Raw genomic sequence first — 23402 nt, forward strand, 5'->3', positions numbered from 1 at the left:
GGGATGCTGACAGCGGGCGTGGTGAGGGATGCTGACAGCGGGCGTGGTAGAGGTGGTGGTGGTGGTGGTGGTAGTAGTGGAGGTCGTATATAGGGCTGTGCGCCGGCGTCGTCGGCTGCATCAGCATTGGGGGGCGGGCGGCGGGCTGGCATGCTGGGCCCGATGGGGACTAGCGGCGTCGACGGCTGGCGCTAGCTTAGCGAGCCCGCTGGGGGCGGCGAGGCGATAGCGTCGTTGCCATATGCGACCGAGGCACCGCAACAATCAACATATAGCACTATCACCTCTCGCACGCCTCGACCACTCGCTCCCCACACTCAAGCTCCCCAAATACCAACCCGCCAGCTCTGCTCGCGCCCCCCCTCCGTATTCATAGTCTTTGTTTGTCCCCTTTCCGCGCCACCACCACCAGCTGATCTGCTCTGCTCCCAGATCATGGCCGCCACCGCTTCCTCGCAAAACTACGACTATCTCCGGCGCAAGCAGAGCACAAAGTCGCCCGTCTCGTCGACGCCGGCGCGCGGCCATGCCCGCACCCCCAGTGAGCGCAACAGCAATGGCACCGTCAGCTCTTACGGCACCACAAACACGCGCGACACAGCCATCACCGAGCCCCCGGCCTACTCGAAGAAGCTGGTGGTCGTGGGCGACGGTGGCTGCGGAAAGACATGTCTGTTGATCAGCTACAGCTCGGGCAACTTCCCAGAGGTAGGCCCGCCCGCCCCGAGCCGACACCGCCCGCAAGACTAATCCGCCCCAGAAATATGTGCCCACCGTCTTCGAAAACTACATCACCCACACGCCTCATCCGCCCACCGGCAAGATGGTCGAGCTGGCTCTGTGGGACACGGCCGGCCAGGAGGAATACGACCGGCTGCGGCCCCTCTCGTACCCCGAGACAGACGTCATATTCGTCTGCTTTGCCATTGACTGCCCAAACTCGCTCGAAAACGTCATGGACAAGGTAAGCAGCCCAACGAGGCCGCACATGAGCCATGGCTCTGTACTGACGCCGTCCAGTGGTACCCCGAGGTGCTCCACTTCTGCCCAACCACACCGCTCATGTTGCTTGGGCTGAAATCCGACCTGCGCAACAAGAAGAACTGCATCGAGCTGCTCAAGACACAAGGCCTGACGCCCGTCACCTCGGAGCAGGGCCGTGCCGTGGCCGACAAAATGGGCGCCGTTTACATGGAGTGCAGCAGTAAGGAGCAAGACGGTGTCGAGGAAATCTTCGACATGGCCGTCACCATGGCCGTCGGCGAGGAGCAAAAGGAGGAGGAAGACAACCGCCAGAGCACAGCCACGTCGACAACAAGAGGGAACACATCGCCAGCGTTCCCCACAGGGGGCGGTAAGAAGAAGAAGCGCAGCGGCTGCACCGTCTTGTAAACTTGGTATCACGACGCTGGACGACACGATCAATATGTTTTAATGACCACACGCGGCTCACCTCCGCCACTGTCCTAGCATGATCGCTTCCTTGCACACTTGATAGGGAGGCTTCTCATCGACATGGTCCGGGGGCGTTCTGGGTTTTCTTTGGCATGACAATGGGCATAGCGAGTCCAAACGCCCACATCAGCATTTCCCTTTTTCTTGTATCTGTATTCGGTATTTAGTATATGCGCATAGCGAGATTGTTTTTCTGCCTGCGCTGGAGAAGTGAATGAAGCGCTTGATTTTTTTTTGAAAGTCTTGAACTCTGCACCAATCTTACCACGTGCACCATGGCTAGTGACTTTCGGCATGCGCCCGGGAAGTGGGTGATGAAGTGCTTGTTGTTTTTTGAAAGTCGTCTACTCCCTGCACCGATCTTACCACGTGCACGATTGCTCATGCTAGTGACCTTGTTGCGGAGTATCATTACATCATGTGCCGTCCTGTTTACATGGCTTACATGGCCGTGCGCTGCTGGGATTGTGTTGTCACATCCGCCCTGCGCGCCTCATTTTCTGTCCTCGGGCACTTCAGTCTCCCCCTCGTGCTCAGTGGCCCCCTCTTGCGTGCTTTCCTGCTGCTGCTCGTTGGGATCCTTGGTCATGACGTTCTCAAAGTGACTCCATAGCGACTCGACGGGCGCGAACTCGTTGCCGACCGACGTGACTTCTTCCAGCGAGCGGTTGAGCTTGTTGATGTTTTGCAAAACGACTTCGAGACTCTGCCACACTCGTCAGCATGCAGCTCCCCCACCGAGTATTGCACCGCCGTGCATGTCGCAACCGTCACCATACTTGGGCAATCTCCGTCACCAGCATCTCGCGCTGCTGCTCGTAGTAACTCTTGGGCGGGCCGGTCTCCTGGCCATTGGTAGATGCGGGAAAATACGGTGGTGCCATGGCGATGCGGTCTTGACCGGTCGTGGCAGCTGGTCGTGGTCGCGTCCGGAAGTGGTGTTGCGGGGACGCACGAGGAGCCTTGCCCTGGTCGCGCTAGCTAAGCGAAGCTACTGAAAAGTCGAGCTTTACCTTTAACTCTTTCCTTCTCCTCAGGACTTCCACGATGAAACCACACAAGTGACAGGTAAGCAAAATCTTTTCTAGCTCCAGCTGCGCGCAGCTTGCATGATGAACACCCAATAATCTGTCAATCCCCTGACTCCCACAAGATGGGGCCGTGGTGAAGCAATATTGTATTCACACTCTGATGCTCTAGCCAACTCAGCAACTCACCTCACCGCTACATTGGCCCATACAAAGCTAACCTTTGCCCTGCTCCAGACCACACAATGGCGCAAGCGCCTGCACCCAACTCAATCAAGGAACCATTTCCCATCTCCCTCGTCGGCGGTCGCTACCTGCTGTTTGATGTGGACGTCATTGCGCACTGTCGTCGCGCGCACAACATCTGCGGCCTCCTGGTGGGCACGATCCCGAACCTCAGTCAGCAAAACGTTTTTCTGGGCGTCCCGCTGGAACTCATGCCGGAAGAGGCTCGGGTACTCGTCGATAAAGGCGCTGCGTATATCGTGGATGATGCGCAGTTTCATGAGGAAAACTTTGCGCAGATGAGTCGCGAGGACAGACTCAAGTACATGGCAGAGATGGACAAGAGGGGAGAAGAAGTCGCCAAGGAGCAGAGGGAAGCTGCGGAGAGGAGAAAGGAAAAGGCCCTGCGCGAAAAGGGCTTGAAGACAGACAAGGGTGGCTCGACGTTGGAACAAACGCCCCAAGCGGACCACTCCGATCTTTCCAGCTCCGGTCTGGGCTTCATCATGAAAGGATCGGGCTTCTCAGACTCGCAGGTGCCAGTGAAGCCCGCCGAGATCGACTCTACTCCTAGTCTCAGTTCCAGTCCTGCCAGTCCTGCCAGTCCTGCCAGCTCTGAGAGCAGCACCTCTGATGCTCAGAACTCGGGTCTTGGGTTCATTATGAAGGGCTCGAGTTTCTCAGATTCGTGGGTCCAAGTCAAGCCACTAAAGATCGACGCTCCCGCGCCTGCGCCTGAGTCTGTGCCTGAGCCTGCGACTGGGCCTGCGACTGAGCCTGAGCCTGAGCCTGCGCCTGCGCATGTCTCGGCTCCCGCCCCCGAAGAGTCTCTCTTCGAGCCGGTGGCTGCTCCTGCTCCCGAACCCCCCAAAAATGTGGTCAAAGGTGTTGCTGGCCAGAAGCACTTCGTCACGCCCACAACCTCATACCCTCCTCTCGCAACTCCCGCCAAGGAGACCGCGGTTCCTCCTCCAAAGGTGCCAGACAGCTATCCGTTGTTCCGCTACCTGCACTCCAAAGGCTACTACCACATGCCCGGTCTGCGCTTTGGGTGCCACTACAATGTTTACCCTGGAGACCCGCTCCGATACCACAGTCACTTTGCTGCCACGGGTTTGGGCTGGGACCAGAAGTTTGAGCTGCTCGACGTTGTCGGTGGCGGACGTCTTGGTACAGGAACCAAGAAGGCCTACATGATTGGCGGTGAGGATCCCGAGATAGACGCCAATGAGAAGGAACCCGTGAGGGCTTTCTCGGTCGAGTGGGCCGCGCTATAAGGCGCATCGCCGGGTGGTTGCCCGGCGAAGATTATGAGTTTACGAATGCCATGCTAGAATAGAAGAAAAAAGAAACAAAATACAGTTCACTGCACACTGCACACTGTTGAGATTTGCGTGAGCGTGCATATGTACCAATGCTTTGGAACAAGAGTAATGCTGACACGTGCGACTCATGCTCAATTGCATGAGATGCGTAGCTCGGCAGCACGAAAAGATCTGTCACGATCTGTCGTTCCTGCAGATGGAATCCGCCAATGAGACGAGCGCAGTTTGACCCCGCTAATTGACCCCACGCGAGCCGTCTGCCAAAAGTTCATGCCCATCCATGCACAACCACTTGTGTGCGGGGGCACGACATCGCCATGGCTTTACTTGGGCTGCTCGAACAGCTGCCGGCTGGTAAGTGCTTCACATCCAAATCCAGCGCGCATTGCTGACGTGGGCGCAGAATTGCTGCTCATATGGCACGAGCATCGGCTTCCTATTTTGCTCTCAGCGCTGGTTGTAGCGACAATTGCGCGCCTCGCTATTTACTCGCGCGACCGGAGAGAGAAGCTATCCGAGTCACCAGCACCCCTATCGCCTGTCGAGAAGCAAAAGGTCGAGCTCAAGCCCGAATGGCTTCCGGAACACACCACAACCATCAGTCCCCCAGCCCTCAATGTCGATAACCATGCCGAGGACGATACAGGTGCGGTGGCGGTGGTCGCAAAGGCAAAGAAGGGTCCCAAGACAGTCAAGGGCAGGAAGGTACCGAAGAAGAATGTTGCACCAGTCCCCACGTACGACCATACGACAGATAAGATACAGCCCTTGGTTTTCTTCCAGTCGCTTTCTGGTACCACAGAGCGCTATGCTACGCAATTTGCAAAAACACTTACAGAGTGGACTGCTGGTTGCGACCAAGCCTCTTCCTTCCTAGAGCCTCAGATCCACGACATCTCGTACATCGAACACGACGACTATTTCGTAAGCCCGCCCAAGACTGACGCCAACGTCAAGCACTTTTACATCATCCTCGTGCCGACCTACAACATCGATACTGTCTTGGATATTTTCATCGAGGGTCTCCAAGAAACACACAATGACTTCCGCATCGACACCGCGCCGCTGAGTGGGTTGCTTGGATATTCCGTCTTCGGTTTTGGAGACAGGGAGGGATGGCCGACTGAAGACGAGGGCTTTTGCAGCCAAGCAAGGGAGGTCGACAAGTGGATGGCGAGGCTGACAGGCAGAAAGCGAGCATACCCACTAGGCATGGCTGATGTTAAGAGTGAGGCTGAAAAACGGCTGCAAGAATGGAGGATTGGTGTTCAAGAGGCCCTGGTCGAGATTGCTGAAGGACGAGGTCTCGGTGAGGGCGTGCCAGGGAGTGGTGACCCTGCTGAGAGCGACGAGGAAGATGTGGATGATTCGGAGGATGGAAACGGCCAACGCGTCGACGACGTCGAAGACCTAGGCTCCATGGTCAACTCCTCGTCGGCACCAATACCCATCGACTTCACAACATACAAGAAATCTACACCCAAGGCCAAACTCGCTCCAGCTCCAAAGGAGATGGTCCCAACTACATCTCCCACTCATGCCGCGCTCACAAAGCAGGGCTACAGCATCATCGGCTCACATTCTGGTGTCAAGATTTGCCGATGGACCAAGTCGGCATTGCGTGGCCGTGGATCTTGTTACAAGTACTCCTTCTACGGCATCGCTTCGCATCTGTGCATGGAGGCCACCCCATCTCTGTCTTGCTCCAACAAATGTGTCTTTTGTTGGCGACATGGCACAAACCCCGTTGGCACTACATGGCGCTGGGTGACGGATCCCCCTGAAATGATCTTCGACGGCATTACCGCCGCACATTACAAAAAGATCAAGATGATGAAGGGCGTTCCAGGTGTGCGTGCCGAGCGGTTCAGCGAAGCCATGCGCATCCGGCACTGCGCCCTGAGTCTCGTCGGCGAACCCATTTTCTACCCACACATCAACCAGCTGCTGGAAATCATGCACAAGAACCGCATCTCAACCTTTCTGGTATGCAACGCGCAGCACCCCGCACAACTGGCCTCTCTGATCCCCGTCACCCAACTCTACGTGTCGATTGACGCCTCCAACAAAGACAGCCTGCGCAAGATTGACCGGCCGCTCCACCGCGACTTCTGGGAGCGCTTCTGCGCCTGCCTCGATATTCTGCGCGCCCGCCGCTTCGAACAGCGCACCGTCTTCCGCCTCACGCTCGTCAAGGGCTTCAACATGGCCGACGAAGTGCGCGGCTACGCCGACCTCGTCGAGCGCGCCCTCCCCGGCTTCGTAGAGGTAAAAGGCGTAACCTACTGCGGCACCTCGGCCGCCGGCTCCGCGGGCCTCACAATGCAAAACGTGCCCTTCTACGACGAAGTCGCCGCTTTTGTCACGGAGCTGGAAAAAGAACTCAACAACCGAGGTCTGCAATACGGGATTGGCGCCGAGCACGCGCATTCCTGCTGCGTTCTCCTCGCGGACCGCAACCGCTTTATGCGCGACGGCCGCTGGGCTACTCGCATCGACTTTGACCGCTTCTTTGATCTCTGCGAGGGAAAAGTCCAGGGATCGAGGGTTGAAAATGAGATTGTAGTCGGTTGGCGCCCGGAGGATTACCTCGGCCACGACACGCCTGAGTGGACGTTGTGGGGGAATGGCGGGTTTGATCCCAGAGATGCGCGCGTGTATAGGAAGGGGAAGGGACCCAAGGTTGAAGAGGTTAAAGAAGAAGAAGAAGAAGATGATGATGATGATGATGACGATGAGAAGAAGATGATGAAGGGTTCAGCAGCAGCGGCTTTGGAGTTTTAGAATCTTGTGTATAGCTGGATATACGTGTGTTCAAGACATTCATTCATTCAGTCATTCATTCATTCATGCATTTTCATCCAAGCGTTTCTTGATTTTGATTTTGATTTTGATTTTGATTTTGATTTTGATTTTGATTTTGATTTTGATTTTGATTTTCCTTTTTTTTCTTGTTCTTCTGCTTCTGCTTCTGCACGCAATGGAAAAGAAGAAGAAGAAGAAGAAGAAGAAGAAGAAGAAGGAGAAGAAGAAGAAGAAGAAGAAGAAGGAGAAGAAGAAGGAGAAGAAGAAGAAGAAGAAGAAGAAGAAGGAGAAGAAGAAGAAGAAGAAGGAGAAGAAGAAGAAGAAGGAGAAGAAGAAAAAAAAAGTCATGTAACAAACAAAGTCCTGGTATCATCCATCTATCGCGCATTAACATGAGTCACATCACAATTGAAAGATTTTTTTTTTCTTTCTTTCACTCATTTCCAGAGAGGTCCTGGTCGCTCCAAAGCAAGGGCTCCTTTTCATCCACGCATGCGGCATTGCTATCTTTATTCTCGACATGACGCCTCCTCGACGCATTCAAACCGGCATAGGTGCCTCCCTTTACGATTTCCTTGGTCTCGCCAACGGTGCCAAAGCAGCAATGCTCGACTTTGCCCAGGGGGCCTTCCTTGGGATCGTCTTCGAGCAAGACGCCAAAGCGCAGTTTGGTCTTGGTCAGGTCCTTGGGGAACGGGTCGCCGCCGAGGCAGGCGCCTACGCTGAGATGGTCGAGTGTGGGATTGCGCGTGGTGACCATGATGCGGGAGAAGAGGACATCGGAGGCGACGCCGTTGCGGTACAGGGACCATGCGCCGACGAGCATGAAGGCAAAGGTGACGGCGATGACGATGGCGTAGCCGATCCAGAGGTTCTGCTTGTAGTAGACGTAGACCATGCGGGTTTGCGACTTTTGGCACGCCAGATCCTGCGCGTCGGCGATGACGAGGTTGGGCTCGCTGAGCAAAGTGATGAGAATGTCTTCGAAGAGATCTTGCATTTCCGTCATAAGATCCACCAGCGGATACGCGGTGCTGCTGTTGGCGAGCCGCGTTTCGGAGAGGTCTGTGTAGGTGATGAGGACTTTGTTCTTTTCGATTTTCCCACGTAAAAAGCCACGCAGGAGCTTGCCCAGCGTGTGGTAGGCGCTCGTTACTTTGTATTTTCCCACGTCAGTATTGGGCCTGATGAAGTTCTCCTCGGGAGACGCGGTCCAAGTGGCATTGGTCTCGTCCCATTCAACGGTCGTGTCGATTACCGGGTTGAGGAAGTCGCGCTGCTTGCGCGTTGCGTTTTGCTTGGGGCTGTAGGACATTTCAAAAGTGTAGTTGGTGTAGTGCATGACGCACTTGAACATTTTTGGCTCATGGACGTTTCCCCATATTGGGTACAATGGCGAGTCCTTGGGGTAGGGCGTCGAGGTGTTGATTGCGTAGCCTATCCAAATGATGGGTTCGCTTTTCATGACGCCCAAAGAGTCTCCCATTGTGTCTGGATTCTGGTATCCGTAATCACCCTGGTCGACGTCTGCGTAGTAGGTAAGGTTTCCTTTGGGTGCAAGTAGGTCCATGGAGAAGGGTGTCTTTGTGCCATCGGCAAAGTCGATATCCTCGCATTTGTATCCCGGACCCATAAAGTTGATCGAGTATGTGCAATTCCAGCTTTGCCCACAAAACGAGGTCGCGGCGTTATCGCGGGGCTGTGGCTTTTGCACGTACACGCTGCTGAAGGCCAAGCGGCGAGCGGTCTTGGACGGCTGGTCGTAATAATCAAACCAGCCCGGTTTCTCCGCCTTGATGTCCGTTGTATTGCTGAAACTCAAAGACTTTTTGTAGAACATGGCAGCGTCGCGAAAGTCATACGTAGACTCCTGCTCAAAGTTGAGGTTCGCTGCAGAGCATACGGCAGTTTCGTTCAAGGTTCTGAGCTCAGACGTAAGTGAGGCGGGAGAAAGAACAGAGGCCAGGGGTATCAGCCTTAGGTAGGAGTCAGTAGGGCTCGTTTCTTAGGATTTGCCCAACTTACCATGTGCAAGCTGCCATGAAGGTTGCCAGCTTGCCATTTCTAGTCATTTCCCAGTTGGTGAAGAACTGCGTGGGGTCTTCAGGAGCCGAGAACAGACCGTCGATGCCTTTGATTGTCATTGCTTTCCGCCGGAATGTGTACCAGATGCGTTGACGATTGCACATGACGGCGGTCCCGACGAGGGTGCTTCTGACGAAAAAAGCCAGTGCTGTGCCATATCGAACCATTCTCAACTGCGCTGTAGCCGGCTCTCCGTTTAGGTGGTCATAGAAGACATGGTGGCCGACTGCTGCGGCGAAGCCCGCGACGAATAGCGTTATCATGAGGGCGGGCGTTGTCCAGTAAATGTGCCATTGCGCCAATTCACCCGCCCTCCTGTCGACTAGAGCCTGTGTGTCGGCGTCTCTCGTCTTGTTGCTGTACAGACCGATGACGCTCTGTGATTGCAGAGAGGGCCCAATGCTATTGTTTCGCATGCGGACAGGTTCGTATTCGCCACTGCCTTGAGACAGTCCGAACAAGTTGCCGGACTGTGCTCGGCCGCGGGGGTCGTCATTCAAGTCGCGAGGCGGGGAGCGTCCCCGGGCGGCATATGTGTCGTCGCCATGGTCGAGCGAGGTTCTGGATAGGCGCGCCAGCTCGATGGGGTCGTTGTCTGAGCGGAAGGGATCGTAGGGCTCGGGGTGGGATCCCGGCGAACCATGTGGCGACGAGTCGGTGGAGCGGAGGCCTCGAGAGGTCATGGTAAGGGTGCCCCTGAGCGTCGTGTGCTGTCGCGGGGCGTGTATCCAAAAGTACGCGACTTGGCTAGCGTCCAGCGACGAGGTGCACCTGGACGGCGTGTGGTCGCACAGCATTCTCAAGCCGAGAGGGGCGCGAACACGTGTTTGGCGGCGAGGCTATCCGTGGAACGTGCGAGGACGGTTTCCCATTCCTGTCCACGAAGGCGGCCGTCGACGCTTTATGCATGGCGTTTTCTAGCTGTAGTCGTGCCGATGGACAGGGTCGGGAACAGCGGAGGTGCGGACGGGCCAATGCTCGGCCTCTGGTGGGCTGCGGATATGGGCGCATTGGACGCCACTACGCCTGCGTGGCTGATGAGACCAAGGGCGCAGGAGCTGAAGAGTAAGCTGATAAATGATATTGATATGGCATACAGGCTGTACTGCTCCAATGCTTCCATGGCCATGTCAGTCGCTGTCGCCGCAACCGTGGGTGGCCGCATGCAGCGCGCCAAGCCAATCACCTCGACTGGATGCTCTGTCCTCGACTCGGGTCGTCTGCTCTGGCGCTGTCAGACGTTTCATCATGATTGCGTGCAGCTGGAGAGAGGCTGTGCTGTGAATGGAGCAACGCGTCAGTGCTGACAGACGGTATCAGGATCGAGGTTGAGCACGGCGGGCACAGCCAGAGAGGGACAGCGGCTCAGCGTCGAAGGCAATCGAAGGCGGGGCGGGGCACGGCCAGGACGCAACACCACGCGAGAGCATCGTGTTCCTCTTCAGACCCACCCGCACACCCGCAAACATGGAGAGCTTACAAATGCAAACGCACCTCCGACCCTCTTCCTCCACCACAGGCAACTGGCAGCCCCGAGTCTTCGCCGCCACGGCCCCCGTCTGGCCCATTGTCCTTCTCCCCCAGTGGCCAAGGCCGGCAGTTTGCATGTTGCACCACACGCACAGTGCCATGTTCCCCGTTCCTGTCCTTGATCGCCCGTGTCGCCACCAGTGTCCTACGCTAACTGCCCGACATGGCCGTAGCCTACAAGGTACCCGGGGGGCCGTGACGTTAGATTGAGTTAGTGAGCCGTCCTGCTCTTGCGTCACTATCGGACCTTTGCCCTCATGCACCCCACTCGACAATCTGTGATAATGTGCACACATAAGACAAAGTAGCCGTCATGGGCGCGGGGCCAGGGGAACACCCATAAAAGCTGCCCGATACCCCCTCCATCCGCCATTGCATATTCCAAAGGCTTCTTTTTTTTCACCGTGTAAATCGTTAGCCAGGGACCAAAGCTGCTCTGTAAACCAATCCTACACCTAAATAATATCCAAACATGGCGCCGTCAACCACAAAGGCATGGACCATCCAGGGCCAGAACGGCTTCGACTCGCTCAAGTTCAACGAGCAGGCCCCGGTGCCTGAGATGGGCGACCGCGATGTCCTCGTCAAGAGTATGTACTTCCAAGCACACAACAACAAACAGATTCAAAACACTGACACTGTGCCAGTCCACGCTGCCTCCCTCAACTACCGCGACCTCATCATCCCCAAGGGCAGATACCCCTTCCCACTCAAGGACAACATTGTCCCCGGCTCAGACGGTGCCGGCACCGTAGAAGCTGTCGGCAAGCACGTCACACGCTTCCAGCCCGGAGGTACGTACCCACCGAAGACGATGCTTCAGACGGAGAAAAACTGACAAAAAGCTACACAGACAAGGTCGTCACGCTCTTCAACCAAGGCCACATAGCCGGCTCCCTCGACGCCCAATCGCTCGCCACGGGTCTCGGCGGCGCCATGGACGGCACCCTGCGCGAGCACGGCGTCTTCGACGAAGCCGGGCTCGTCAAGGCACCCTCCAACCTCAACATGCTGGAAGCCTCGACGCTCTCGTGCGCCGCCCTCACAGCGTGGAACGCTCTCTACGGCCTCGAGTCGCGCGCCCTCAAGCCCGGCGACACGGTCCTGACCCAGGGCACCGGCGGCGTCAGTCTGTTTGCCGTGCAATTCGCCAAAGCCGCCGGCGCAAAAGTCATCGCCACAACGAGCTCGAGTGCAAAAGCCCAGCTGCTGACAAAATACGGCGCCGACCACGTCATCAACTACAAGGAAACGCCCAACTGGGGCGAGCAAGCCGCAAAGCTAGCAGGCGGCACAGGCGTGCAGCACGTAGTTGAAGTCGGCGGTCCCACCACCATGGCGCAGTCGTTCAAAGCCGTCGCCATCGACGGCGTCATCACCATCATCGGTTTCATCGGCGGCGGCGGCGGCGCAGACAAACAGCCCACCTTCCTCGACTGCCTCGAGAACCTGTGCACCGTCCGCGGTCTCCTCGTCGGCTCGCGCCTGCAAATGGAAGACATGTGCCGCGCCATCGAAGCCAACAACATCCACCCTGTTGTCGATGAAAAAGTGTTTGAGCTCAAGGACCTCAAGGACGCGTACCAGTACATGTGGGATCAGAAACACTTTGGTAAGCTGACCATCAAGGTTGCTGCCTAGACATTTCAGCCTTGTATAACAGAGTCCATCTTCACGTACATGATATAATCAAAATAAAGAACATGTTAGTTACCTTCAGTCAAGCATGTCCCATGAGTTACGTGGTGGTAAGAAGAAAAAAAAAGTCTAATGCAACAATGCATTGCTTCGATAACTACTCTGGATTTTGATACAAGAAGCAGAAATGCCATGTACAAGAACTAATCAACCTTTCTCTCGTAGAATGCGCCAGCCGAATGGAACCATGTCCCATTCAAAACTCAGCAAGAGAAAAAAAAGGCCAGCTAAAAAAACAATCGAGCCTCTGTGGGCAATCGCGGGGGTATCGTATATATCTCTCTCTCTGTGTGTGTGTGAGGGGGTATCAAATCATGCATCGTGTTCCCGTGAAAAAACGACTGAACACCAGTACTATGCGCCATGCTAAAGCAGAATATGTCCCCTCCCTGTCCCAAAACCGTGCTATGCAATGCAATAATGAAAATTCGTCTCGGCCCAGCACATCGACCCGTTTCGCTCGGCTCGGCTCAGCTCAGCTCCGTCGTGGGATGTCCAGCAAGCAGTGTAGCTGCAATCCGCTGCCGCGCGTCGTCCATGCCGTTCGTGGCAAGCACCAGCTTGGTGTCGTCGCCCCGGAGAAGCGCCAGAGCATTCAAGAGAGTAAAAACACCACAGTCGCTGCCATTGAGCTGCTGACTGCTGCGCTGAGGCCTGTCCTGGGTCCACTCGTCGGCAATGTAGAGATCTCCCAGCTCATTCTTCAGATATTCAACCAGCTTGTCGATGTATTTCTGCCCATCCAGACTCATCGAGTCGAGGTATTCGATGCACCGTTTCTTCGGATAAACCGCAAGCAGACGCCAATGGCCCCGGTCGCAGATGGGATATAGAATCAGCTCCGCGTCCAGATACTGCTTGCCTTTGAGCTGGAACCGGTTCGACCACCGTGACGTGTCCGCAGTGCTATACCAAAACGATGAAAATGCATGGACTGGAGGGGCCGGGCCGCCGCGCTTGTGCTCGAATCCTGCTTCCTTCTTCTTGGCCGCCACCAGAATCGCAAGATACTCATTGACAATGTTGTCGTTCAGCCAGGCCCTGGGGTCGCCGTTGAAGAGTCGGGGTAATAGTGTCGCAAAATCTCGCGCATACAGCTTCTGATCGATGACCCACTTGTCCGCCTTCAGTCCGTGGCTGGTGTTTGCTGCGGCTGTGTGCAAAATGTCCGTCTCTTCAGTGGATAGTGGGGTAATGAGGGGTTTGGGCGGTGGAGGAGGTGGCGCCAATGCAAGCTTTGTCTTTAAATCATTCTGAAGCTCTTGTACAAGCTCAAGGGAGAGCGCAGACTCTTCGAGCGAGTCGTCGGAAGCATCAAAAGTGTCCAAAGGTATACCATGGAAACCGCCATCGTTGGCATGGGAGTCGTTTGCTGCAACATGTGGACTGTTGTCTGCTGAAGAAAAGGGTGATGATGGGGTATGGCTGTTGTCGGATCCGGCCTGTCCATTGCACTGGAAATTGTGCCACATCTCCCGCACAGGGCTGGACTGGATGATTTCTAGCGTAGAGTCGAGCATGTCGCTAACTTTCTCGTCACAGTAGAAAGGCTTCGCTCCTGCATGCTTTGCCCACCGCACGCTTCGTCGAGGTGGTGGGGTTGGCGCATCTAAAAGGAACGAGAGATCATTGGCGTATTCAAACTCGGGCTCAACTGATTCGTTGTCGGCCTTGGTAGGCGAGGCGTCCACCTTGGATAGGGCTTCTACGTGCGAATAGGATGAAGCATCGGACAAATATGAGAGATCCTGATTGACTGCCTCAGTGGGGGTGATTTTAATTGGCCCGGGCTCGGCGAAACCCTGATCCGTGTATTCTGTTCGGGGCTCGGCCAGTCGGGTGGCTTGAATACGCCGGTGTTCCGCACCGAATTGTAACTTGACTAGTTGGCGACGCATGGGCGTGAGAGAAGGCAATTTGGGAGTGCGATGATTGGCGCGTTTTGGGTTTTGGGCGACGTCCACATGTTCCTTGGCGCGCGATAGGACTGGTCTCTGATAGACCTGACCGACAGGCGAGTGACTCTGTGGCAGGTCGCATGATGACGCGGAGTAGGAATTGGACTCCAATTTCTTATTATTGACCGGGGAAACACTTTTGGTATACGAAACAGTCCGTGGGCTCCTCCAGGGCACATGTACGGGTGAGCCTGTATGCGGATTGCGAGGCGGAGTCGAGGTGAGGATGTCATCGAAAGAGAAGTCTATGCTGATGTCGCCGTCGTCGCCGTCGATTTCGGCTTCGGGTTGGGGTGCGTATAGAGATGCTGGAGATGTCTCAAAGCCTCTATTGCCTGCGCTGGCATGTGTGCTTGGCGATTGTGACGCGGGTGTCGTCTTGGGAATTTGCGGTGAACTAGGCGCGTGAATCCATCTTTGCGGCGATGCAAAGGATGCGAGAGTGTGATATTGCTTCTGGCGACGCGCCTGATGCGCGCGCGCGCGTACCGATGGTGACGGCGCTTCATCTTCTGTTGGCCCGGCAGCCACGAAGCGCTTCTTGTTGGATCCTGTAGAACTGGCGATTGGGATTGCCTTGATGGCCTGTCCGCGTAGAAAGTGGTTTGCGATGCGACCCGGCAGACGGAGCAGGTTGGCTACGCTAACTGTCGCAGCCCATCGGCCGAGGGTTGTGAAGAATGAGGTTGGCGCGGATACGGGCATGACATCTTCGGCAATTGCGGGGCCTTCGGGCCAGGCACCCGGTATGCAGAGGCGGGAGCTGGAGTAAGGGGTTGGCTGATGCGCCTGGCTTGACTATGAGGTGAGACCGAGCGAAGTAGTACGGTGACGACTTACTTGCGGCTGGGGAGCGTCAAGGGCATCGGGGGCGGTTGAAGCGTCTGCCGGCGTGCTGCAAAGGAAAGCGCTATATGCGCGCTTGTTGGACATTGTCGCTATTGCTGGGCGCGTGGGGAGGCGGCGATGAGCAACAGTGACAATGGGGTGGTAGAGTGGAGAAAGGACGAGGTCGCGGGTGCTGGGCAAAGCTGCCCGCAGTAGCGCGAACAGCTGTTCGCGCTAGCCACACTCACGTGACGCCTCGTCGAATCGCCCGGGCCTGGAGAAACCATATTCCAGCGGCGCCTTGCCTTGGTAGAGTGCGTGCGTAGTATTGATTCACCCTGTATATCCAGTGTTAAACCCTGCTGCCACGCCTGCTAATTCTCTGCACACGACCCCAATCTCGCCGGCCCTCCTTCCCACGCCCCCCAAGCCGGCACGCCATATCGCGCGTACTCGTATCCAGTCCACGTCATTGGCCGAGTTTGAAGGGAAGAACCCCTCGACAGCTCTACACCACAACACCCGACCACCCCACCTACACCGAACCCGCCGCCCCGCAATCATGGATACCAACATGGAGGACGTCAAGATGCCCGAGCCCATGCAGATGTCGTCGGTCCCCACGTCGGAGCCGACCACAATTCCCACCCTGGACGGCTGGATCGAGAGCCTCATGAACTGCAAGCAGCTGGCTGAGAGCGATGTGCAGAGGCTATGCGACAAGGTATGCGCCACTCGCTCGCGCAGGTAAACGGCAAAGACTGCGTATGCTGACTGCACTGTGCCCCAGGCCCGCGAAGTACTCCAGGACGAGTCCAACGTGCAGCCAGTGGTATGTGCCATCCTCTGCTGCAACTCTGCTCCACACTCATGCATAGCCAGAAATGCCCAGTCACAGTGTGCGGTGACATACACGGCCAGTTCCACGACCTGATGGAACTGTTCAAGATTGGCGGCCCCAACCCAGACACAAACTATCTGTTCATGGGTGCGTCTCGCGCCGCCGCCACACCGACTGCATGCTGACCCCCTTAGGCGACTACGTCGACCGTGGCTACTTTTCTGTCGAGACGGTGACTCTTTTGGTGGCACTCAAGATCCGATACCCTCAGCGCATCACGATCCTCCGTGGTAACCACGAGTCCCGTCAGATTACTCAAGTCTACGGCTTCTACGACGAGTGCCTCCGCAAGTACGGCAACGCCAACGTTTGGAAATACTTTACAGACTTGTTCGACTACCTGCCGCTTACCGCGCTCATCGACAACCAGATCTTCTGTCTCCACGGCGGTCTCTCTCCCAGTATCGACACGCTCGACAACATCAGGGCGCTCGACCGCATACAAGAAGTGCCTCACGAGGGCCCCATGTGCGACCTGCTGTGGTCCGACCCAGATGACAGGTGCGGTTGGGGAATATCGCCCCGTGGTGCCGGATACACTTTCGGGCAGGACATCTCGGAGGCTTTCAACCACAACAACGGCTTGACCCTCGTTGCACGTGCTCACCAGCTTGTCATGGAGGGATACAACTGGTCGCAAGACAGGAATGTTGTAACTATATTTTCGGGTAGGACGCTCCGTCTTCAGTGGATGGCTTCAACGACTGACACTTTGCAGCACCAAACTACTGCTACAGATGCGGTAACCAGGCCGCAATCATGGAGATTGACGAGCACCTCAAGTACACCTTGTGAGTATCCTTGGTCGCTGCACGCCCTGAAACCGTCTAACTCGTATCCCAGCCTGCAGTTTGATCCTTGCCCACGAGCTGGCGAGCCCATGGTTTCGCGAAGGACTCCAGACTACTTCCTCTAGACGAACCTCAGCCGGGGCTCTTGCCTGCAAATCTGAATATGGTCGCACATGGACACGATCCCGAAATATACGTGTACGATTGCGTTTCTGTTGACAAAGGCTGTCCCTCGTTCCAATGCACAATGCATGACATCACCATGTCCAGTCCGCGACAGGATTGTTGATGTCAACAAGGGCACTGACGCAGCCACGCTCGAGTCGCCTAGAGTGCCCGTCGTACGATACCTTAGCCATGCGTCATTGGCGCAAAGATAACAATAATGAGACCTGGTCGCGCTGCTTAGATATGAACTGTATTGGATTCGTCTTGTTTTCGTATTTCTAGCCTGTCGTTTTTAAGTCTGCCTGTGGATGCTTTGTAATCGAGTGATGTCCTCTCGCTTTTGCTCTTCTTATGCAAGGTATGAATTGGCTAATGAGAGCACCAGTGAGTGATGTACTGGATAGTACCGCAGAAAGACCGATGCATATCAGGTCCATGCGAGCAAACACGACGATTCGGTACCGTATCCTCACAGAAGACGATGATGCATAGACCCAAATTCCGCCATATGAGATAAGCGACCCAGCTGGCTGGATGACACACGGTGCTTTTGTTTGGGTATGCCGTAATCAACCTACACTTCCCATCTGGCATAGACGCCGTCTTCCTTCACTACAGCGATGCAGCCATCTTTTTTCCAGCCCCACTGCCATGCATCCTGGGCCAAGCCGGCTTCGATACGTTTGGCATTGGTAATAGTGTATGTGCCGGCACCAACGTTCGCTTGTGGAAGCCTCCCAAGCGCGAATTCAAGTCTGAGACATACGACGGCATACCGCGGCATTGCAACCCACAACTGTGATCGCATCGTATATCCGCAATGGCATTGTACCCCATCTTCACACAGCAAAGCATCATGGAACTTTCAACCCGGCTGTCAAATTCAGAGTTATTTGTCACTTGGCAAACTTTGCCTTGGAAGATCGTGGAAAGCCATCTTTCTCTCTTGCCGTTTCTCCCATGATCGCGCCGGCTACTCTCCACTACACCTATACATAGAAAACGGTACCCAAAAAGGCATGTCTACGCGATCAAGTAGCTCTGCTTGAGCTGCCGACGTGCCTTACTGCGGCAAAGCCCCAGCAGACAAGTATGCTAAGGCACGTTAGGTTTCCAAACGCCCATGATGCAACAAAGGCCGCTCCGCTAGCCCCACATAACTTCAAACAGACAACAACAAGGCGCCACGCTGCGCTACCCGTTGTAACCATTCCTACGCTTGGCAAACAAGGTTGTCAAACAACGTTTAGGTGGAGAGGTGCTACACCTCGGCCCTCCCTACCGCATCACTTTGCTTATGAATCCATATTTTCCCCCCTTGTCCCATGGGTGGTGGTGGGGGGGAGGTTGGCGGCGACTTTCTGAGGGGAGACAACCTCAGGCCATATCGGCGCAGGTTTGAGCATGTGATTACGCAGGAGGAGTTATGGAGATGGGGCGCGAGCGAAGACGGGGGGGTTCATTGGGTCGAGTAGAGTAGTGTGGTGTATGTGTGGGATTCTGGCTGTATCAAAGCAAACGTTATCTCTCCACGGACGCTGCAGGGCCAGGGAGAAGAAAAAAATTCAGACTGAAAGGAAGCTAGGGTTAAAGCAGAAGAAGAAGAAGAAGGAGCAGGAAAAAAAGGGCGTAAAGCTGAGGTATATTTGGATCTGAGATATTTGAGGCTATCGGCACCTCTCTCTCTCTCTCTCTCTCTCTCTCTCTCTTTTCTATTGAAGTCCTTTTCCTCTGCATTCTCTTTCGCATCATTCTCTTTCCTTTTCTTCCTCCTTCTCCTTCTTCTTTTTTTTTCGCCTACGCAAGCCGTAGACCGGTCTTTACCTTAATCTCTACTCTTTCTCTACTACAGACTTTCTCCAAGTCTAAGGCCGTTGAGCGGTTTTGAACTTTGTTACACACACACACGCCTTATACCCCCCAAGAACCCACTTGATATACCCGCATTGTTCCCGCACCACAAAGCCCAGGGTTTTTTTTATTTTATTATTCACGAAGATGAAGTCGTTTATCTTGACAATCGCTTTTGCCGCAGCCGCTACTGCATTGCCTGGCCCGTCGTTCCGGACTGTCGATGGACTGCCTCCGATCAAGAGTACGTCTTCTTCTTCTTCTTCAACTTAGCCAGCAGAGCAAGAACAATGGACCTAACATGACGTTTTCTCTCCATCAAACAGGCAACCCGCTCCGCCGCGCCAACCAAATCATCCCCGTGATAGTCGGCGGCCCGCAAGTCGTCTTCGTACCCAACAGCATCACAGCGGCCGTCGGCGACATTGTGCAATTCCAATTTTCAAACGGCAACCACACCGTCACGCAATCGACGGCCGACGCCGCCTGCACGCCCATGAAAGGCGGCGTGCACAGCGGCCACATCCCGTTTGTCGATGGCCAGACCGACGTCGGCACTTTCAACATGCCCGTCACGAGCACCGCGCCAATGTTCCTGTATTGCGCTACGGGCCCGCATTGCCAGCTCGGCCAGGTCATGATGATTAATGCGAGTAATAACACGCAGTTGGCCGAGTACATGAAGAAGAGCCAGCAGGCGGCCGCGAGCACCGATGGCACCAGTGTTGTGGGGGGTACGCCTGGCAAATTGGCTTTGGCGTCTGCAGCGTAAGTTTTTCTGATTCATGTCCCAAGTTTCAAGATGAAATAGTTGGGAGATGCTGATTTTTGTCGTGTAGTTTTGTGCCTGCGCCTCCGGAGGCGGCTGCTGGTCCTCCTCCTCCTCCTCCACCTGCTGCTGCTGCTTCTTCGGCGCCAGCGGCTGCAGCTCCTCCTGCTGCTGCGTCGCCTTCCGCTGTGCATGTAGCAGTCATATGATCTAGTATTGCAGTTAAGAGAAAAAAAAGGGTACGCGAGTCTGGCTATCTGACTTATGAGTTGAATGAAAGAAGTGAGAAAAAAACAGGGGTATGGAGAGATTGTTTGTTATTCGATATACATATAACTATATATATATTTGAGCGAATTGAAGATGTGAAAGAAAAAAAAAGAAGAAGAAGAGAATGCATGATTTCTATTGCACTATACATGAGCCAAGTGATTCTAGTGACTGTTGTATATACAAACATTCCTACCGCCCGTAACGGAGCTGAAAAGAGGTGCAGCTTTAGCTGCTTTTGAATTATGCTAGGCTATTTAGAGTCTTGTGGAGCTTACATAGATTTTATATAATTAAATACATGAAATTGTTAGTATTAAAGCTTTGTTTAAATATATAAATACTCTTATGTCTAATAGAAAGAGTACGTTTTGACGTTCTAGCTATACTAGCTTCTCTGACTGCTCTGACTGCTCTGACTGCTCTGATTGCTCTGACTGCTCTGACTGTTCTGACTGCTCTGACTGCTCTGACTGCTCTGACTGCTCTGACTGCTCTGACTGCTCTGACTACTCTGACTGCTCTGGCTTCTCTGGCTATAAGTACTGGCGTTCTAGCTTCTCTGGCGCTCTGGCTGTTTTGGCCTTCGTCATATAACGAGAGCTTGGCGAAACTACTCAACCTTGAAAACAGAGATTCCTAACATCTCAGCACCCATTCGATAAATAACAGCAGAGCTTCTTAGAGCTAATAGGAGTCGATTCGGCCAACGAAGTCTTGCATTTCAAGCCCCTATGGGAAAGACATGGCTAAGCTAACACACGTGACTGATTTTAATATGCCGCTCAAGCTGCAATCAAAGCGATTCCAGTGATCCAAATGTCTGATTAAAACGTCATAGCTCTATTGCCTATGTATCATCATGTGACTATCCCAAACACCTATTTCATGCTCTGATATATACATGTACAAGCAAGCGTATGCAAAACCGCCAAAAAGAAAGTCGTTAAATTCCTCCCAATGTCTGAACCATTAGCCCGTCCTTGGGTCGTAAGAAATCGTATTCATGCCGGTGATACAAGAGTATGATTAAAAGCATAGAGATGTTGGCCCGTGAGACCCATTCAAGCGTCCAGGATTATTACAGGCACAGAGCCCAAATGAAGAATGAAACCAAAGCCAGTGTGCTGCTGCCTCCAAGATGCGAAGCAGCCCCTTCTCTTGTCTCTGTGGGCCGCGCTCCACTATCGGTTTGGCTGGGTTGATTCTCATCGCCGTTGGTGCTCTCGCCGCCGGGTGTGTTAGACCCATCGGAGACAATGTTGAGTTTTAGGTTCTGGACCTGCCCACCATTGGTGCCATAGACTTTCTGCTTGACGGTTGTCTCGCCGACATCGACCAGCCTCCCGTTTTGAGGGTTCTCAATACCGTTGTCGATCAGGTCCTGGCACCCAGGGCACACAGCCGGAATCGTGAAGTTCTTGCTGAATTCACCCGCAGTTATGAGACTATCACTGCACTCCGGGGCTCTAATATCGGTATCTTGAGGGTTGGCGGATTCGAGGGCGTTGATATCCAGTTCGTTAAACTGCTTTTGTAGGTTGTCGTAGTCTTTCATCAATTTGATAGAGCCATCCTGCTCAATCTCGACCAAGCCGTAGCCTGCCTCTTCCGCCGAGTACTCGTAAACGAGGCCGCCGGAGAGGTCCCTCATTTCTTGTCCATAGAGTGCCTGGACTTCATCGAAATCACGAGGGGTCTCGCGATTGCAGCCATACTCGCTGAACTGCATTCTTGTTAGTACTCTAGAAACGGCAGAATGCATAAAAAGCACTGGACTTACAAAGACCGGGATAGAAGAGTTAGCGAACATGTTGGCCAGGGTATCGTAGCCAGCGGTTTGAATGCTGTCGCCATTGCACCAGCTGTAAGAGTTGAGGCCAAAGAAGTCAGAGGACGACATGTCTTCGTCGTGAACGCACTGCATGTAGGCCCATGTGTCTTGCAGGATCTCGCGAACATCGGCAGCGGAATATCCGACCGGGATGGTGCGATTGACGTGGTTCTTGATATAGTTCTTCATGTCACGTTGAACGGCCTGTTTTCCGTGAGCCAATCATACAGAGATATTGTCACCACTCAAACTTACGCGGATGTACTGCGGGTTGAATTCGGCAGTGGACAAGTCGTTCATGACCTCGTTGGCGGAGAAGAAGCCAAGCGTGTTGGGGAAGTTTTTGAAATTCTCAATGATTCCAAATGCGCGGTTGAGGTAGTCGCTGTTGTACGAAGTCCATGGCTCGGCACGGTTAATGCTTTCACCTGGCAGGGGCGAATTGACGTCGAGCATCATATAGATGCCGGCGGCATTGAAGATGGAGGCGCATTTGGAGTGGTCGAGAGTGGGGTCAAGATTGTAGACTCGAAGCGTGTTCACACCCAGCTTCTGCATGAGGACGGCATCGCGCAGACAGACGTCGGCATTGGTGAGGGCATCTTCGCTGTTTTGGGGCTGGTATGCGCCTTGACCTCCCGGCTGGTAGTCGACACCAATGATCATCAAGCGCTTGTTGGTGACAGTGTCAACAAAGTCGCGGCCGCGAACTTCAACCGGGTTCACAGCATAGGCAATGGATGAGAAGAGGGCCGGCAGAAGCGCGGCGGCGCGAGTAAGCTGGGCAAATCAACAATTAGTGGTGTGGACGGGAGCGCAGCAGGGAACATGGGTGTTATGCATGCTCGCGATACATGGCTACTTACAGACGGCATATCAGCGAACGACGGTCGAGCAACAAGGCCGATGGAACGAAAGACGCAGAAAATCTGTGGGACGGGTGCTGGCGAGTCGAGGCAGCCTTATACTTGTTGCTATCGATGGTCGCCCGGCTGTGTCAGTATGGCAATCAACATGCACCAGCGCTAGTTGCAGGCAATCTTGGCTGTGGAGGATCAGCTAAGACGGATAGGATGCCGGGCACTGGGCTGTGATTCGAGCGTGTAAAAAACGAAGCGGCGCAGCGAACTACGTAGTCGGGCGGGCAGAGAGCGACATGCAAAAGAGGGGGTGGAGAGGAGAGAGAGGCTTGGGTTGGGGCGGAGCATGACGCATCTCGGGGAGCAGCGAGGAGGAGGAGGAGGAGGAGGAGATGGGCCATGTAACCAGCAGGGAGGCAGGCGTAATTCACGATAGCGCGCATGCGGAAGGTGTTGTGGTGGTCCAATCTCGGCAAGGACCTCGACCATGGCAACGCGAGGCAAGAGCGGGATGACCTCAGGACCCACGGCATGCCTTGCGAGCACTAGCGTCCTCGGAGTGCATCGCATCGTGAACAAGAGAAGCTTTGCTGGCCATGCCGATGCCGATGGGCTCCACCAAACACTTGTGCTTGCTTTTCCGAGCTGGCGGGCAGCGTGTGCAGTTGGCGAGCCGTGAGCAGAGGTTCCAGTGTGCGAGGCCAAGTGTGACGCCATTTGCTCCCCCCCAACCGGCCGCCCGTTTTCTGTCCTCATCTGTGCTCAGCCAGCGCCAAGAAAGTGTGCGACGTTGGGCCTATTACGGAGGTGCCTCACAAAAGTTTTGTCCCACGCTAATCTCGGCGCTTCGGCATAACTCTTCTTGGCGCAACTCCCACCTTTGAGCTGAGTAGCTGTACGATTTGTCTGTATCTATCGTTACAATGTCTCCTAATACTGATCCTTACACCCGCACCTTAATTGTGGCGTTAAAGTCACCTTCTGTTGGCAAGTCTACATCACAGATCTCTGAACTTACTGG

The 23402-nt window shown here is 54.6% G+C and overlaps 10 protein-coding genes across 10 annotated transcripts; 6 read left to right on the forward strand and 4 right to left on the reverse strand.

The window, feature by feature from the left end:
• The first annotated feature begins 367 nt into the window (after positions 1-367).
• SETTUDRAFT_163075 (uncharacterized protein) lies at positions 368-1716 on the forward strand. Its single transcript, XM_008027334.1, has 3 exons — positions 368-708; positions 761-964; positions 1021-1716. The coding sequence occupies exons 1-3, from the start codon at positions 436-438 to the stop codon at positions 1390-1392; spliced, it is 849 nt and encodes a 282-aa protein (XP_008025525.1). The 5' UTR covers positions 368-435; the 3' UTR covers positions 1393-1716.
• A 52-nt stretch (positions 1717-1768) lies between these two features.
• Positions 1769-2361, reverse strand: SETTUDRAFT_163076 (uncharacterized protein). The gene is made up of 2 exons (XM_008027335.1): positions 2235-2361; positions 1769-2161 (listed from the first exon to the last, which is right to left on the reverse strand). Exons 1-2 carry the CDS (start codon positions 2337-2339, stop codon positions 1949-1951), a joined length of 318 nt encoding a protein of 105 aa, XP_008025526.1. The 5' UTR covers positions 2340-2361; the 3' UTR covers positions 1769-1948.
• A 356-nt stretch (positions 2362-2717) lies between these two features.
• On the forward strand, positions 2718-4075 carry SETTUDRAFT_163077 (uncharacterized protein). Its single transcript, XM_008027336.1, has one exon. The coding sequence runs from the start codon at positions 2729-2731 to the stop codon at positions 3983-3985; it is 1257 nt and encodes a 418-aa protein (XP_008025527.1). The 5' UTR covers positions 2718-2728; the 3' UTR covers positions 3986-4075.
• Positions 4076-4344: 269 nt separating this feature from the next.
• On the forward strand, positions 4345-6817 carry SETTUDRAFT_171287 (uncharacterized protein; the record flags this gene model as incomplete). The annotated part of the gene is made up of 2 exons (XM_008027337.1): positions 4345-4387; positions 4437-6817. Exons 1-2 carry the CDS (start codon positions 4351-4353, stop codon positions 6815-6817), a joined length of 2418 nt encoding a protein of 805 aa, XP_008025528.1. The 5' UTR covers positions 4345-4350.
• A 454-nt stretch (positions 6818-7271) lies between these two features.
• SETTUDRAFT_171288 (uncharacterized protein) lies at positions 7272-9606 on the reverse strand (the record flags this gene model as incomplete). Its single annotated transcript, XM_008027338.1, has 3 exons — positions 7272-7345; positions 7385-8814; positions 8864-9606. The coding sequence occupies 3 exons, from the start codon at positions 9604-9606 to the stop codon at positions 7272-7274; spliced, it is 2247 nt and encodes a 748-aa protein (XP_008025529.1).
• A 1275-nt stretch (positions 9607-10881) lies between these two features.
• Positions 10882-12147, forward strand: SETTUDRAFT_163078 (uncharacterized protein). Its single transcript, XM_008027339.1, has 3 exons — positions 10882-11043; positions 11101-11247; positions 11307-12147. Exons 1-3 carry the CDS (start codon positions 10926-10928, stop codon positions 12092-12094), a joined length of 1053 nt encoding a protein of 350 aa, XP_008025530.1. The 5' UTR covers positions 10882-10925; the 3' UTR covers positions 12095-12147.
• A 270-nt stretch (positions 12148-12417) lies between these two features.
• SETTUDRAFT_41470 (uncharacterized protein) lies at positions 12418-15042 on the reverse strand (the record flags this gene model as incomplete). The annotated part of the gene is made up of 2 exons (XM_008026933.1): positions 12418-14898; positions 14950-15042. 2 exons carry the CDS (start codon positions 15040-15042, stop codon positions 12622-12624), a joined length of 2370 nt encoding a protein of 789 aa, XP_008025124.1. The 3' UTR covers positions 12418-12621.
• Positions 15043-15484: 442 nt separating this feature from the next.
• On the forward strand, positions 15485-17067 carry SETTUDRAFT_163080 (uncharacterized protein). The gene is made up of 6 exons (XM_008027340.1): positions 15485-15661; positions 15728-15769; positions 15820-15925; positions 15973-16506; positions 16557-16629; positions 16682-17067. The coding sequence occupies exons 1-6, from the start codon at positions 15500-15502 to the stop codon at positions 16752-16754; spliced, it is 990 nt and encodes a 329-aa protein (XP_008025531.1). The 5' UTR covers positions 15485-15499; the 3' UTR covers positions 16755-17067.
• Positions 17068-18795: 1728 nt separating this feature from the next.
• Positions 18796-19626, forward strand: SETTUDRAFT_19517 (uncharacterized protein; the record flags this gene model as incomplete). Its single annotated transcript, XM_008026730.1, has 3 exons — positions 18796-18892; positions 18975-19416; positions 19488-19626. 3 exons carry the CDS (start codon positions 18796-18798, stop codon positions 19624-19626), a joined length of 678 nt encoding a protein of 225 aa, XP_008024921.1.
• Positions 19627-20516: 890 nt separating this feature from the next.
• On the reverse strand, positions 20517-22452 carry SETTUDRAFT_163081 (glycoside hydrolase family 72 protein). The gene is made up of 4 exons (XM_008027341.1): positions 22388-22452; positions 21777-22301; positions 21471-21725; positions 20517-21413 (listed from the first exon to the last, which is right to left on the reverse strand). Exons 1-4 carry the CDS (start codon positions 22394-22396, stop codon positions 20769-20771), a joined length of 1434 nt encoding a protein of 477 aa, XP_008025532.1. The 5' UTR covers positions 22397-22452; the 3' UTR covers positions 20517-20768.
• Between the last annotated feature and the right edge of the window lie 950 nt (positions 22453-23402).

The sequence above is a fragment of the Exserohilum turcica genome, assembly GCF_000359705.1.
Source record: "Exserohilum turcica Et28A unplaced genomic scaffold SETTUscaffold_2, whole genome shotgun sequence".
In the NCBI taxonomy this organism is placed as follows: Eukaryota; Fungi; Ascomycota; class Dothideomycetes; order Pleosporales; family Pleosporaceae; genus Exserohilum; species Exserohilum turcicum.